General features: G+C 42.3%; 1 protein-coding gene across 2 annotated transcripts in view; it reads left to right on the forward strand.

The window, feature by feature from the left end:
- Positions 1 to 10,970, forward strand: part of LOC144791543 (tumor necrosis factor receptor superfamily member 10B-like) — a 119,169-nt gene extending 108,199 nt beyond the window's left edge. For both annotated transcript variants that reach the window (XM_078666259.1, XM_078666260.1), the window contains 3 exons: positions 1,850 to 1,892; positions 5,674 to 8,576; positions 10,646 to 10,970. In XM_078666259.1, the coding sequence (XP_078522385.1) occupies positions 1,850 to 1,892; positions 5,674 to 5,969 (339 nt within the window). In that variant the 3' untranslated portion in view covers positions 5,970 to 8,576; positions 10,646 to 10,970. The remainder of the gene's footprint in view (positions 1 to 1,849; positions 1,893 to 5,673; positions 8,577 to 10,645) is intronic.
- The last annotated feature ends 3,526 nt before the right edge of the window (positions 10,971 to 14,496 follow it).

A 14,496-nucleotide genomic window follows, 5' to 3' on the forward strand; every position in this document is an offset into this window, starting at 1 on the left:
AAAATTCATTCACTTACACTATTGCGCCAAGTTAATCCTTCTAGTGATGTACAAAAAAGATTAAATGAGGCTAAACGTGAACTTAATACGTTCATCTTCACACAGAGTGAACAGCAATTTTCAATAAAATCTCAGAGGATCTACGAGGAGAGTAATTTTTCTGGTAAACTTCTCGCATGGCAGGCAAAAGAGCAGGCTGCCGCAAATTTAATTCACTCTTTAAAGTGCCCTGTTACTCAGGCTGAAGTATCACAGACGGACGCTATTGGCACTATCATGCTGTCCCATTATAAACAACTTTATAGTCAACAGCAAATAATAGATCACTCCAGGCTTTCAAATTTTTTATCTAGATATAATATGCCCTCGTTAACTTCGGTAGATAGTGATTCAATAAGGCGTACATTTTCTAAATCAGAATTAGAATTTGTGGTTAAGAATTTACCAATCGGTAAAGCATGCGGCCCGGATGGGCTTCCGGTGGAATTTTTTAAAATTTTCTTCAGTACCTTTTCTGATTAATTATTACAATTATTTAATTATATGTTAATGGGGAGGTCAAGCTCCGGATTCTTTTGGGGAGGGTATTGTTGTTAGTTTTCCAAAGAAAGGTAAAAATTTAAAAGACCCTAACTCGTACAGGCCTATCACACTACTTAATACCGATTATAAAATCCTTACTAAACTACTTGCAATACGTTTTAATTCGATTGCAGCGGATCTTATTCATTTAGATCAGAATGGTTTTGTGGCAGGCCGGCAGCTAGCTACCAACACCCATTTTCTCACGGAAGCGTTAGATTATTTTCAGGTTAAAAAAATCCCGGCCTTAATTTTATTATTAGATGCTGAGAAAGCTTTTGATTTGGTGGTGTGGACAACTTTATTTTCTATTTTAAAACACTTGGGTATCCCTTCACAAATTATTAGTTTAATTCAAAACTTATACACGGGTGCCAGAGCTAATATAGTTATTAATTCTGTTATGGTAGGCACAGTTTCGGTCCAACGGGGCACTAGGCAGGGCTGCCCCTTATCCCCTATTCTTTTTGCTTTTTTTATTGAACCGTAAACAGCAATTCGTGAATCTGTAAATATTCCACCACCGATCTTATCTATGGCCAAAATTAAACTCTACGCCGATGATATCGTGTTGATAATCAAGACGGATATCCAATCTCAGACTGCTGTTCTACAGCTTTTCGAAGAATTCGAGGCCTTAGGAGGTTACCGAATTAACAAAACAAAAAACTGAAATATTAGTGTGTGGTGGGGGGTAGGTGGATTTACATGCGGACTTAGTTGGATGTATTAGTTCAAGACCAAAACGGTATTTAGGGGTTATGTTTTCTAACTTGGTATCCGATTTAGTTAAGTTGAATTTTGACCCACTTCTACATAAGGTGCAATCCTTATTTACTAGATGGGATCCACTGCCATTCACTATTATGGATCGGGTGGCACTTATAAAGATGTCTATACTTCCACTTTTTAATGTCTTATTCTCAGCTATTCCGTGCTATTTACCTAGTAGTTTCTCTTCATTGCACGATGATTCACAGCACGTGAATCTATAACTGATATCTAGCTCCAAAACTATTGTTACAGGTAAAGTAACTTTTTTCATTTCTAAGTTAACAGTCACTGTGCAAACGGATCCCCATGATCCACTGAACCCCCTATTTTCAGGACGTGCTAAGATTCTGATTCTCCATTTATTTTCTGATTTGACAGAGCACTTCCAGAACACACAATATGGACTTATTCCCAAGAGGGTCTTAATTCTTCAAGTTGTTGTGTGACCATGCACATCTGAGCATAGTTTAATCTTTTCTTCTTTTTTTTGCAGATTTTTCCGACTTTGATTCCAGTGGATCAAAATGATCGAGAAGGTAAGATTTGTGTACTCTACATGCTTGCTGTGTGGGGGAAGCTTGATTTGCTGCTTCTTGTGCTTTACCTGTTTTGAGTGTTGTTGTGTGTGGGTGTATTTTATGCTGTGTGGTTGAGACAAACGCTTGTATTGCTGGTGCCCTTGCAGGATCTGCTCTTGGGGTACAGTAGGCATGTGCAATGTTGCTGTTTGTGTTGTACTCCTTTTTTTCTGTCTCACTTAAAACATCTTACACTGCTGAAGACTGTACTGCACCTGTCACTTGTGTAAGGAAAGTTTGTGCATTAGCTAACTGTGCTGTATCTCTTCTGTGGATAGAACTTACTGTACCACTGCTCCACTTCAGTTCCCATTCTGTGTCTTTAAATCTTGCTCTGCTGGGGTCTGTGCTGTGCTTGTGCTGGCTCTGCGAGGGAAAAGCCTTATTTTGTTTAGTTTTACTGCCTTTGCTAAGCCTTTCCTATGTGAGAGAACCGTTGTGTCAAGTTTCAAGTTTATTTATTTTATGATTTGGAACTCGAATGAGATCCACATAAAAGTTGAAAACAGTTAAATACATTTAAAACCCCCCAAGGTCTCCAGACACTTCTGAACCGCTTTCAGGACTTTTGTACCATTAAGGGCCTTGTCATCAACGTGGATAAGACTAAGTACCTAGTTATGCATCCACCACGCAAACTTGGCCGCCCTCCCATTCTGAACTCCATACCCCTAGAAAGAGTGGCGGAATTCGATTACCTGGGAATTCGACTTAACGACGCGATGAGTTGGACTGCCCACATCAATAAAATGACAATGGCCCACAAAAGGGTGGGGGGGGCCCTTCTCAAGGAGTTTAACAACTCATCAAAACATTGTGTTGCCCCTCTACTAGATATATACAAAGCACGTGCGGTCCCTGCGTCACTTTATGGAGCCGAACTGTGGGGCTTGGGCAAAGTGGACTCACTGAGCAAGGCCGAAAATAAATTCATCAAAGATCTCCTTGCCATTCCATCGAGTAGCCCGACCATCCCAGTGCTCATGGATACTGGCTGCAAAGCCATAAGGGACCAGGCTCGGCTTCGACCCCTCTTGCTTTGGGCACGTTTGTGGAGGGTCCCGGAGCTAAAATCTTATGCCAATGGTCTAGCTGAGGTGATGCACTCCGACGGTTGGCATAGCATCAAATGGCTGAAGGACATTAAACATCTTCTGGGGGACTTAGGCCTGGACTCCTGCTGGCATAGCCACTCCGCTCCTCCGAAGGAGACCTTAAAAAAACTTTTTTGGGAGTGGGTTTGTGTGAAGCGCTTGAGAAGCCAGCAGCACTGCAAAACCACCGCAGCTTTTCTGCTGTTAAAAGACGTTGCCATCTACGAGCCGTACATGGACATAATATCAGTTGCCATGGATAGGTCCTTGTACATCAAATTTCGGTTAGGAACCCTACCCTTGGCCGACTTTTGCTCCAGGTGGAATAAATCCCAGCCCACATCATGCTTCTGTGCTCTTTGTCGTGATAAACCAGAGACGGTGCCACACTTTCTTTTTGAATGCCCGGACTATGGTCGCCCCAGATCACGTTGGCTTGGTCCTATCTGCAGAGAACTGGGTACCCGTCAGCACTCCGTTGCACTCCGGATTCTTTTAACCAACACAGCCCCTCCTATCGTTTGTGCTGTTGCTAAGTTTTTAAAATGGGCTTGGTTGATTAGACTTAGAAGACTGTCCATATCAATTTAATTCTTTTTTTAATTAATTTATGCTGACCTAACGTGTTTTATTCTTATACTAAATGTACAGTCATACTTTTTTTCGACATGCTGCTTTTATCTTTTGTACTGCTTTTATGATATGTGCATATCGAAATAAAGCATCAATCAATCAATCAATCAATCAATCAAATACATTTACATACAATCATTAATCCAATACATAATAGCAATATACATTTCCGATCTTTTAATATAAGACTAAAAAAGTTTTGAAGAAGTTAAACATTTTATAGCAAAAAATTTCATCAGGGGGATTATGAATGGCATCAAGAAAGGAAATAGCAGAAGAAATACCTACTTGAAGACAAATAGGTCTCAGCCACTTGCGCCTAAACGCAAGTAAAGCCGGACACACAAAAAGGACATGATTAATATCCTGATTAGATTTATTACAAAGATCACATAAAGCTGAAGAGCTGTACCATCTGGACATCAAAGAATTCAGCGGAAGTAGATCTTGCCTCAATAAAAGAAAGAATCGCCGTACCCCATGGTGTAAATTCCAGGTGACATATGGTTGGGCTATTCTCATTTGGCAAGAATCTATAGACCGATGGGGACCTTTTTTCAAAGTACGTGATTCCCTGTCCAACCTGAAGCTTAGTTCCCAAGAAGCTGACTTCAGGATGGATTTTAACTGATGTGTGGATAAAGTAAATAAAACCGATTCATCAAGTTCAAGGAGATCAACTGCAGTTCTAAGAACCGTTGTGTCCTCCAGACACGCAATGCATGGGGATTGGACAGGCAACAGAAGTGCAGGCTCTGCTACTAGACCTTGCAAGATGATGCTCAGGCAGCAGCTGTGCATAGGGGCTTTGCCTCAAGGGGGGTTATTTGGGGTGTTGCACCTCCCCCTAATAAACGTATTTTCTGATAAGTAGTTGGGTACAAGTGCTTTCAGTCGGGTATTGTGAGATATCAGCAGAAATGTTTACATTTACACAGACAAAAACACACACACTCGCTGACAATATTGTGTTTTCTAACACTTAGTACTCCTATCAATCCACATTCCTCTTCCTTTCCATTGCTCCTTAGGCAAGTGGGAGGAGGGGTGCCAGATTAAGTTTCGCCCAGGGCACTAGGTGAGCAAAGGCCAGCTCTGAGCACAGGCAGGAGCTAGAGACACTTTCATAACACAGGATGAGTGTAGCACCAACAGCAGCAACACAGGCTTCCATCTAACACATCACCCATTCAGTACACGCGGACGACTGAAGGTAGCTGTGCTTCTTTGTGTGTGTTGTACATATTATGTGGATATTTGTACATTCTCCACTGCTTCTTCTATGACTAACGTGCAGATTCCTCTATGCCCTTCTTGCTTCTGTAGCACCCTGTTCCTAATTCCCACGGCTTCTAACATCTGCTTCTCGTAGGCAACACCAGGGTCTCCCCCTGCCATTCACAGCTGGTGCCCACTGCCTCTAACACCTCATACAATGGTCTAAGTGGCTCATGCTTGTATGTCTGAGTATCTCATGTGCTTCTCAGTATCCTTCTCTCTTGGCTCTGTTTTCCCCTCCGCGGTGGTTCTTCGCACCCATGACTTCTGGTTCGCTCTACTTCTCAGGCTCCGTTCACCAAGCCCCTCGTGCCTTCTCTCTCTCTGCCCCTAAAGCCCTCTGTCCCTTTTGCCTGTTTATGTGTGAAGTTCATCCTAGTGCTCTCTGCCCTTCTCAGGTGGTTATTTGTGTTCTACATTTCTTAATACTTGAGTAACTCACTCCATGACTCTTGTTTCTCCTTTGCTCCGTTTTCCTTCAAACGTGGTCCTCTATGCCACTTACTTTCGTTCTATTTCTTCCTGGCTCCATTTGCTTCCCCTTGGAGGGTTTCTTCCCTTTCTGTTCTCTAAATTCCTTATTCCTGGTTCTCCATGCCTCAGTATTCTGGTTCTCTATGCCCCTCATGCCTGATTCTTAGATGTTCCTTAAACATGATTCTCTTTTTCTCTGGTACTATGTCCATTTTTCCTAGTTCTTTGTACCCATTAAATCTCTTTTTGTTGTCCCTTAGTGCTCCGGAAAACATTTGATGTCTTTGTAGACGAGGTACATATCAAAGACTGGGAATATTTAATGCGGACAATATGCTTACTGGAGAACGAGATCCTAACTGCCAGGTGTGACTACATTGGCATCCGGGAGCAGAACTACCAGATGTTGCTCACGTGGCATCGCAGAATGGGGGACTCCGTGACTGTAAACACCCTCCTGAAGGCAATGCGCACTGGAAAGCTCAGGAAGGAGGCCGACCGTATCCAGGATCTACTACTGAAGACAAGCATGTACACGGTGGAGTCTGAGAGTTGAGTGGGAACCTTGCACAAGGACATGGCTGCCCACATGTAACAGAAGCCAAGCACAAGGTTCTTTGCCAGCATCCAGCGTACCCTTTTGGATGAGACAGCGACTGTGCCGTGGGTACTGTGACCTAGACACAAACATTAGACTTGGACCAGCCAAGGGTGTATACTGCTAGAATGCACATTCAAGCACCAGTTACAACTGGAGCAAATAGAGGGCATCAGGTACAAATGGCAAGATTTGGGATTTACTGCAACTCTTGGCCTGCATACCAGACGGGAAGCAAAGTCCTGAATTGGCCTCATCATGTGATGTGTTTATTGCTTTGCTGGACTTTGGGCCCAGACACTGTGTGAAGTGTTTGTATACTGTGAACCTGGATGAAAATGGAGAATGTACATTATATTTTGTTTTTCCACATTACTTTTTTCCGCACCACAATAATGACATTGTTTACTCCTCTGTTTACATGGGCACTTGCTTTCAGACTTCAGTTGCATCTTCATCTCCGCAGCCCAGCTTTAAGCTATCCCCTTGGGGTAGATTTAGGGAAGATACATATGTTACCAGAGGCAGCCACTCTTGCCAGGTTGTGGGATGTTAGCAGTGGTGGCCATAAAGGATTTATTTTTATGCTATTTTATTTAAAGATTTTCAATGGTGCAAGCCAAAACTACCTTGCGTTAGCACTGTGTACAGGAAGTGCATATTTCTCAAGAGCCAGGAAATGGTTTGTTTTGTAGCATTGAGTTGCTTATTGATTCAGAATGAAATGTTTTGCAATTTTCCCCATCGTGAGGCTGAAAATCTTCAGCAAATAAATTTCAAAGTAGTACATAAAACAGTCACTTTAGCAGCCCACCCACCCCACTTGGACCACATTGCTCACAGCCAGTGGGTGATTGATCCTAAGTTCCTCTGCCAACGAGCCTGTGAGAACCTTTTATATCCTTTGCTATAAAGCAATTTAAAGTGATGCAGGTTTTCGTCTATTACCTATTATAAGTAGCTCTTGTAGAACATACCTGTCAAGTTAATGAGAGGCTTACAGCCAGAACCACGAAATGCAAACTTTTGCTCTTCTACATAGTTGATCTAGGTTTCTACAGGTGTGAAAGCACAAGGTATGTTTTCTCCTTTCTCTAGTTTAGGATTCACCCTCATCAATCAGCCACTCATATAACCCTATCATGGTGCATAAGCCCTCAGAAGGATTAAAACTGTGAAAGAACCAGCTCTTATTATGTTTTTCTGGAACCCCACCCCTTCCCCAAGCAAGTCTATTAGGTCTGTACAGATGGAATCTGAGTGCCTTAGGAGCTGCTAATCTGCCTCGCCAGACTTTGGGCCCTCTTGTCATTGGCCTCAACATTGACCTCAACTACTGTAATCCCCTCAATGTAAATGTAAATGTAGAGGTACTTGTATAGCACACGACTACCCGGAGGCATCTCGGCGCTTGTATGAATACCGCTGAGGAACCCTTCCTGGCCTTTCCCTGTGAAATGCCCACTCCTGGGCACCCCCAAGGTGAAGCCAGGCATCCTAGTGTTGTTGGGGCCATTGTGGAGATTAAGCAAGCTATTGCCCAGAGTTGCAGAGTGGGACTCATGATTAGAATAGGCACCGAGGCGAGAATTATCAGGTCCGAGGAAATTAAGCCCAAGACCTACCGAGGCGGGAATTGAACCCTGGTCCCGGGCCAGACTTCTGCATTGAGCCACAATTCTCAACTGGACTGGACTTGCGTTTTTAATAGCGACTCTTTTTTCAACATTGACCACCTCAGAGAAGACAAGGTAGCCTTTCCATTCCTGAGACCTTGTAGTCAAACTCCCCAAACACAGACAGAGTGTATGCAAATGCCTTCCTTTTATATGCGCGGCCTCCAATAAACTATCATTGACAGTGTTTTTGACGAGGCAGATGCACAGGTGCAACACTGGATGAATGACATGATCATCATAGGGTAGAAGAGGTCCAACCTCTTTTGACCAAGAAGCGTTTGGGTTGTTTGAGCAGGGTCTTCCAAATCCATGCTGGCCACAAAGGCGGGCACTGATATCACCAGTCTTCCTCCAAGCATCATCTGCGTCTTTTCATCTAGCTCCAAGGCTTTATGCTTCCATTAATAGATCAGTACTGTCTCCTACATCGCTTAATCCTCATAACGACTTTGCGGAGGGTGGGGCAATTGACTTTGAATGTCCCGAATGACGAGAGAGATGACAACAATTAGGAGGGGACAGGACTTTCCCACGACTATAAAGGGTTCTGTTCTTCACACACCATCAGCAGATGATTTAAAAAATGTCATGCTCTTAGGAAAAGGGTGACCAAGATCTCTTGAATGATCAGGGAAAAGGTACAAAGGCTTGCTTCCTATATGGGTGCATGAAAGAACCAGAGGAAAATGCTTTGGTCTTACCTTACTGAAATAGATCGGCGAAGCTGGTACTAATGTTTTAAATGCCTCTTTGATTGGAGCTGCTTTAGTGGATAATTCAGATTGTGAGCACAACCCTGCTGCAGATGAATTTTTATGACTTATTATCCATAGTGGGCCAGTCTTCATCATTGCAACAGCAGCTAGGAAGAAGCACTCAAATTTGTGTTATTTTTGGAACAAATCTGAATGATATGAGAAATTATTAATACTTCAGCATTCTTCGTGGTAGGAGTTGCCAAATCTGTGGTAATGGTGTCACGATACCAATGTGGTTGAAGAGGAAGGCATTCTGCCTAGAAGCAAACAGAGTGGCTTCTTCCCTCAACGAAGAATGCAGACAGCCAACAAGACTGTCAATACATTTCTGAATATTATCATGCTCTTTTTAGTCAGTTCCAAAAGTCTTCTTAACATATCAAGTTCTTGTGACACCACAACGGATAAGGGACAGACGTTATGTAGATTCCTACCTGGAGAGCAGTCAGCTTTGAGCCTCTTATTGTAGAAAGCCAACCACGCATTTTCGGCAGATGTAAAAGCACCCCAAGTCAGTCCTCAGACCTTTCAAACAGCTTCATGTCTTGGGAGCAGACCTTGATGCAGATCAGGGGTTGACCGAGCCATCGCAGACAGAAACCCTTCCATCCTACAGATGTTGTAGCACTTCTACTGTACTACACCAGCTAAGTAATGAATTCCGTAGCGTTACTGGTCTAAAGCCTTTCCGTCCTCTCTTAAGACTGAATTGCAGATTGAGGAGCCAACCCTTTTCATAAAGTTATAGCCAACCGATTGATCCATGAGAAAGGTTTTTGAGATGGCATGACCCAGTTGACCTCTGCTTTCACACAGAATTTGAGATGGTGGCAGAGTTTTTATACTTTCCAGACGTGTTATCCTTTTACTCGACTAAAACCCCAAGTAACTACTGGGATGCATGCAGGATTTCTTCTCTAGATGGAAATCTATTCCTGTAATGACATAGTAACATCCTCCAGTAAATCTGTCGTGTTAGCCTGGAGTTATTCTTTCCATCATTCCATATTTGGAAGCAAAAGGGATGAGCTCTCCCTTGCTTTCCAGAGTATCTCAGCAAATATAGATAAGTGCTTTTTAACACAGTCTGTCCGCCCTGCATCTTCTTGGAATAAAAAGAATTGTGGATGGTGCTCTTTTCTACAAAGCGATGCGACGAATAGCAACCTTCCACTTCAACTTCAACAATCTTCTAGTAATGGGGGAAACCAATGATATGCATTTCAATGAGGAAAAGTGACACATTCCCTTTCCTTCTCCCTGCTTTTAGGACAAAAGCCTCTGGGGGAGCATTGTTTCGAGTCTCTGGTCCAGTTGCTATAGCTACATATGTCCTCCAACCAGATCAAGTTCTCAGAAAGTTCAGACGCCCATCTGTTGGTCATTTGACTTAGTAGTGACAAGGGCCCGGCAGCTCTGATATCTGGTTCTTCTGGCAATGGCTTCATCCATGTATCAAGATGCAGTTGCACCCTCATCTGTTGTCCAAGAACGAAGGATCTCTGAACTTAGTAACCTGACTCCAGAGTTCTTATAATGTGGACATCTGGGCGTTCAGCTCGTTGTATGATTGTTCTGTGACGAACCAGAGCCATCTTGACCCTGGGCCTTGTGGCAGAAAATGGCAAATATTTTGCCTATGATGGGTGGACTAACGTTTTCAACCCCTGCATGACCTATCATATTGGATCAGTTGTATGACACTATATCAAGGTCGATAATACTGATCTACAGAAAAAGCACACCCACTGCATCGTGGCGGGAAGTATGTAATTACTACTCTTACCTCTACATCTGCGTACCTAGACTTACCTTTCGATGTAGTAGTTAGGTTGATGTAGTGGATGCAGTATTTTTGTAATGCGATAGAACTTAGGCAATATAATAGCGGGATACCAGTGGAATGATATTTCAGGCCCCTTTCTGTCCACAGTTCTAATGATCAAAAACTAACTGTGAGAACTGACTATATCTTCTACTCACTCCCGTGTGCAGACGTGGCGTCCACAGTGCGCATAGTTGTTTCAAGGCTAATGTCATTGGCCTTTGACTTAATGGACGAGTCTAACATTAAACATTTCCTGTAGAAGACATCCTTGTAGGTAGCAGGGCAAACAAGCATCATTCTTTCTCTTCAAACCACATCTGATGTTTATTTCTAAAGTTCCCTGAGACACTTTGCTTTCCATTATTCCAGGGTACACCAATGCTAGGCATGCCAGGCTGTGCTACTTCCTGTGTTTATCCCAAATCTTTCAACTTTAAACAAGAGGGTGTTGCATTCACAGGATGTGAAGAAACCATTAGTTGTTATTTATATAAAATGAAGATTGTTCATCTTTTACACAGTGCGCCGGACCGTGATGAGACAAAACATTGCAAGATGGGGCGGTGCATGTATAAGACTATTACCTGAAGGCATAATACCCTACTGCTCAACAGAATTATAAACAGAGCCACTGGAATTATGTACAAGAGGCGGACCAAATTATGAGGCAGGATTAAAGTATGTGACACAAAAAGGAAAATTATATGGCAAAATGTTGCTTATTTTGGGATAGTATTACCTCATTATTTTGTCATTTTACACATGTTAAAGCTATCTGGGAAAAGGTTCAACCTAATTAGAACTAGTCTGACACCTAAATACAGCAACAAGCAACCAGAGGATTACCAGTGAATCTTTGTGAAGGGCCTTCTACTACACAGTAACACAAATTGCTGCGTTTTTAGTACCTTTTAATCTGTTTGAGGCTAGTGTCAGATTTTGAGGGCTCCGGCAAGAAATATTTTGGGAGCCTTTGTTTGGGTCAACTTTGAAGTTTATTACCCACTTTCCGCTAATTCAAGCCCTATTATGCCTACAATATGGAACTATATGTTGGAGGTTGAGATACAGTATTACACAGAAGTGAGATAGAATGTTCATGTTCCCAGGGGGGCCCTTGGAAGGTGGGGGGCCCCAGGGAAATTGCCCATTTTGCCCATGCCTTAAAATGTCTCAAGTTTGAGCTAGAAACAACTTTATTTGGTACACCCTACAGATTGTGCAGCAGATGATGGATTATAGGGCAAATGCAGCAAATTCATAACTATGCGGAAACGCAGTAGCTGCAAAATTGCATAATACTAGTAGCCTTAATTAAAACAAATGCAACAGTAACTAGCATGTCCCTGCCTGCCAGTTTGCAGTTTCAGGATATCTGCAGTATCTGCAAGATGGCAATGCGGAGATCTCTGCACACCTTAATAGTCCCAGTTTGACAACTAGGAAAATGCTGAAGGATGTGAATCCTTTAAAGATAGAGATATCAGTGTTTGGGGCCTGTTGCTACTTATTCTTTGTTTTAAAAGTGTCTGGGTGTTTGCATTGAGTTGGTGGGGTCAAGGATGCCTGCTACCTTAGCTGGCTCAATTGTTGTTTCAGTTTGCTTCTCCTCAGAGTGTTCCTTGGACCATTTATATAATAGAAAGTCTGAATGCAGCTTGACTTCCCCTCATTAATAGGCAAACAGCTAGAACCACCCTCCACCCTCTGACATAACCTGTGTCTCCACAGTCACCCAGGGCACATTAATAGCATCACCACCAATATTGTGGTCTTAAAAATAGCGCCACCTGCGATACATGGCTTCCACAACCAATTGGCATCATTTTCAATGGGGTCCCACTGAAGGAAAGAGGTCTCAGCTGGTGCTAACCATGCAGTTTACAGGTGGATGTGGGCTGAGCGGATAAGGGGTCTATATTTCCAAGGCTGAACCTACGCGCAAGAGGGTCGTTGATGTTTCTGCCAAGTAGTTATTGTTTTAAATGGCTAATACTTGAGCCAATTCCAAAGACCATGTGGGGTTAACACGTATTGTGGCAATTCTGTTGTGCAGAGTTCATTTACCATTTCTTCCCTTTTCCTGGATGAAATTTCTCCCACGCTTTCCTCCATATTTCATACTTTCTTTGAAAACCCACACATTAAAAGAAATATAAAATGTAGTGCTTTTTAAAGAATATTTGTTTTAAGCGCTGTTTTTTGTTTGGCTGCAGCGTGGCACCTCAGGGACATTTCTGGGCCCTTAGTAGACAGATGACTGCCTTTTCTTTTTCAGTTATGTGGCCAATGTTACTTCTCGGATCGTTATGTTCACAACAGTATCCCAGTTGAAGGGGTTGTTTGTTTTCCTTCTCCTTTTCTTACCTATTTATATGTAACTTATTTACTTTAGGCCTCAGTTATTTAAGTTTGGCGTTTGAATGATTCCTTACATGCTGCTATGATGGGTTCTCTACCCAAGCTGATTTGTGCTAGTCTCCTCCTGTGATCCTGGGATCTTTCTCTGGAGCTTTAGCCCTGCGGGATCGCAGTATAGTGTAAGATTCCCGTCATTGCTGTTGTTGCTTGCTTGGGAGAATGTAGAGCAGAGATTTGATGCTGGTGGAAGATGCAGAGTTGAAAGCTCTCCAGCTTGATATTGCTCTCAGCCGTGTGTGATAATTTGGTCCTCTGATTCCCACTCTTTGCACAGAAAAAGGGACACAAAAGCAAAACAGCACAAGAGAAGTAGAAAAGGGACCTGGCCAGAGCCAATGAACAAATGAAGGGGGGGGCTCATATTTCACCCTCCAATCAGTGACGTATTGTGTTGGCCTCTTTCAGAGGCGCGGGCCTGTCTCTTAATTATCCAGTGATGTGAATTGAACCCTGCAGGACCGGGGTCAACGCTCTGCTTTTTTGTACATGCCATCCTGAAACAATGTTTGAGATTTGTTTCATTTTTATATGTAATTTATGACGATCGAGAAGTGCTGAAGATTAAACAAACAAATATATTTGATTGTTTGGACTTTGGAGTTGTGTTTTATTTCCTTGTCTTTTCTCTTTCTTACTGACCCCTTATTATCCTTCAGGCCTTGCTTTCAGCCTAAGTTCTCCACACCTTATTCCTATCCGCTTTAATGAAAGTATACTCAAACCCTGAGCAGTTCCTCGAAGAGGCACTAAAGAGTTGATGAAAGTTGGCTCTCCAACCTTTTCTGTAGTGAGAGCTAATTCTGCTCAAGAAAAGTCCTGCCGAGCTACTGGCATATTTTATCACTGTAAAATGCTGATGATATGTATTAACATTACACTATGACCACCCTAAGAACGATTTATCACTGCTAACCACCCAAACAATCCAGATGAAGTTATCAGCAGAATGCTAAGAAAACATTTATCAATATTAAATGCTTGTAATCAAGTAAAATTCAAATCATCACCTGCTGTGTGCCACAAAGGGTACTACCACAGAAGTAAGTCTCCCCAACTCAAAGGAATTAACATTCAGCTAACAACTTTAAATGTATTTTAGAATTGTAATATTTTGTCTTCATTAGCATATTAGTTTTTAAAAATGCACATATTTTTCTATCACAACCACTTTCCACTTTGAGCAATTAAACTCAATTTTCCAAAAGAAAATACCTTTTCAGAAAAAGCGATTTTTTTCTTTAAAAATCAAATCAGTTTTCATTTTTAGAAAAAACACAGTCCCTAAACATCAGGTTTTTCGTTTTCATTGAGTACCGCCATGTAAAAATGCTTCTGATGGACAAATTCTGCTTCAAATACCCAGGAATTGGAATCATAGGGCATGCTTGCTCACCATAACACTATTAATGCATCTGCTATGCTAATAATGCCCACCATTAAACCGGGGCTACCACTGTGCCACAGATGGATGCCCAAGATATATCAGCCATGGACATTATTATGGGAGAAGCGGTTGCCACTCTGTCAGGAATGGCTAAAAGCAAGCCAGTCCTGCTCTTAATATGTCAGTGATGGCAGCAAGTATGTAATTACTAGACTTGTATGCCCAAAATAGTCAAGGATGAAAATATTATGGCAATGGCACAATTATACCATGAATGGGCACAATTGCGTCAGAGATAATATTCTTATGATGGGAACCAGAATACATATTTGGCAGCCCTTGACACTAGGAGTAGCTTTAAGGAACCATCAATCCTTCTTTCTGGGTAAGATAAAGGATTTGAAGACAGAAATCC

The sequence above is a fragment of the Lissotriton helveticus genome, chromosome 11, assembly GCF_964261635.1.
Source record: "Lissotriton helveticus chromosome 11, aLisHel1.1, whole genome shotgun sequence".
Taxonomy (NCBI): Eukaryota; Metazoa; Chordata; class Amphibia; order Caudata; family Salamandridae; genus Lissotriton; species Lissotriton helveticus.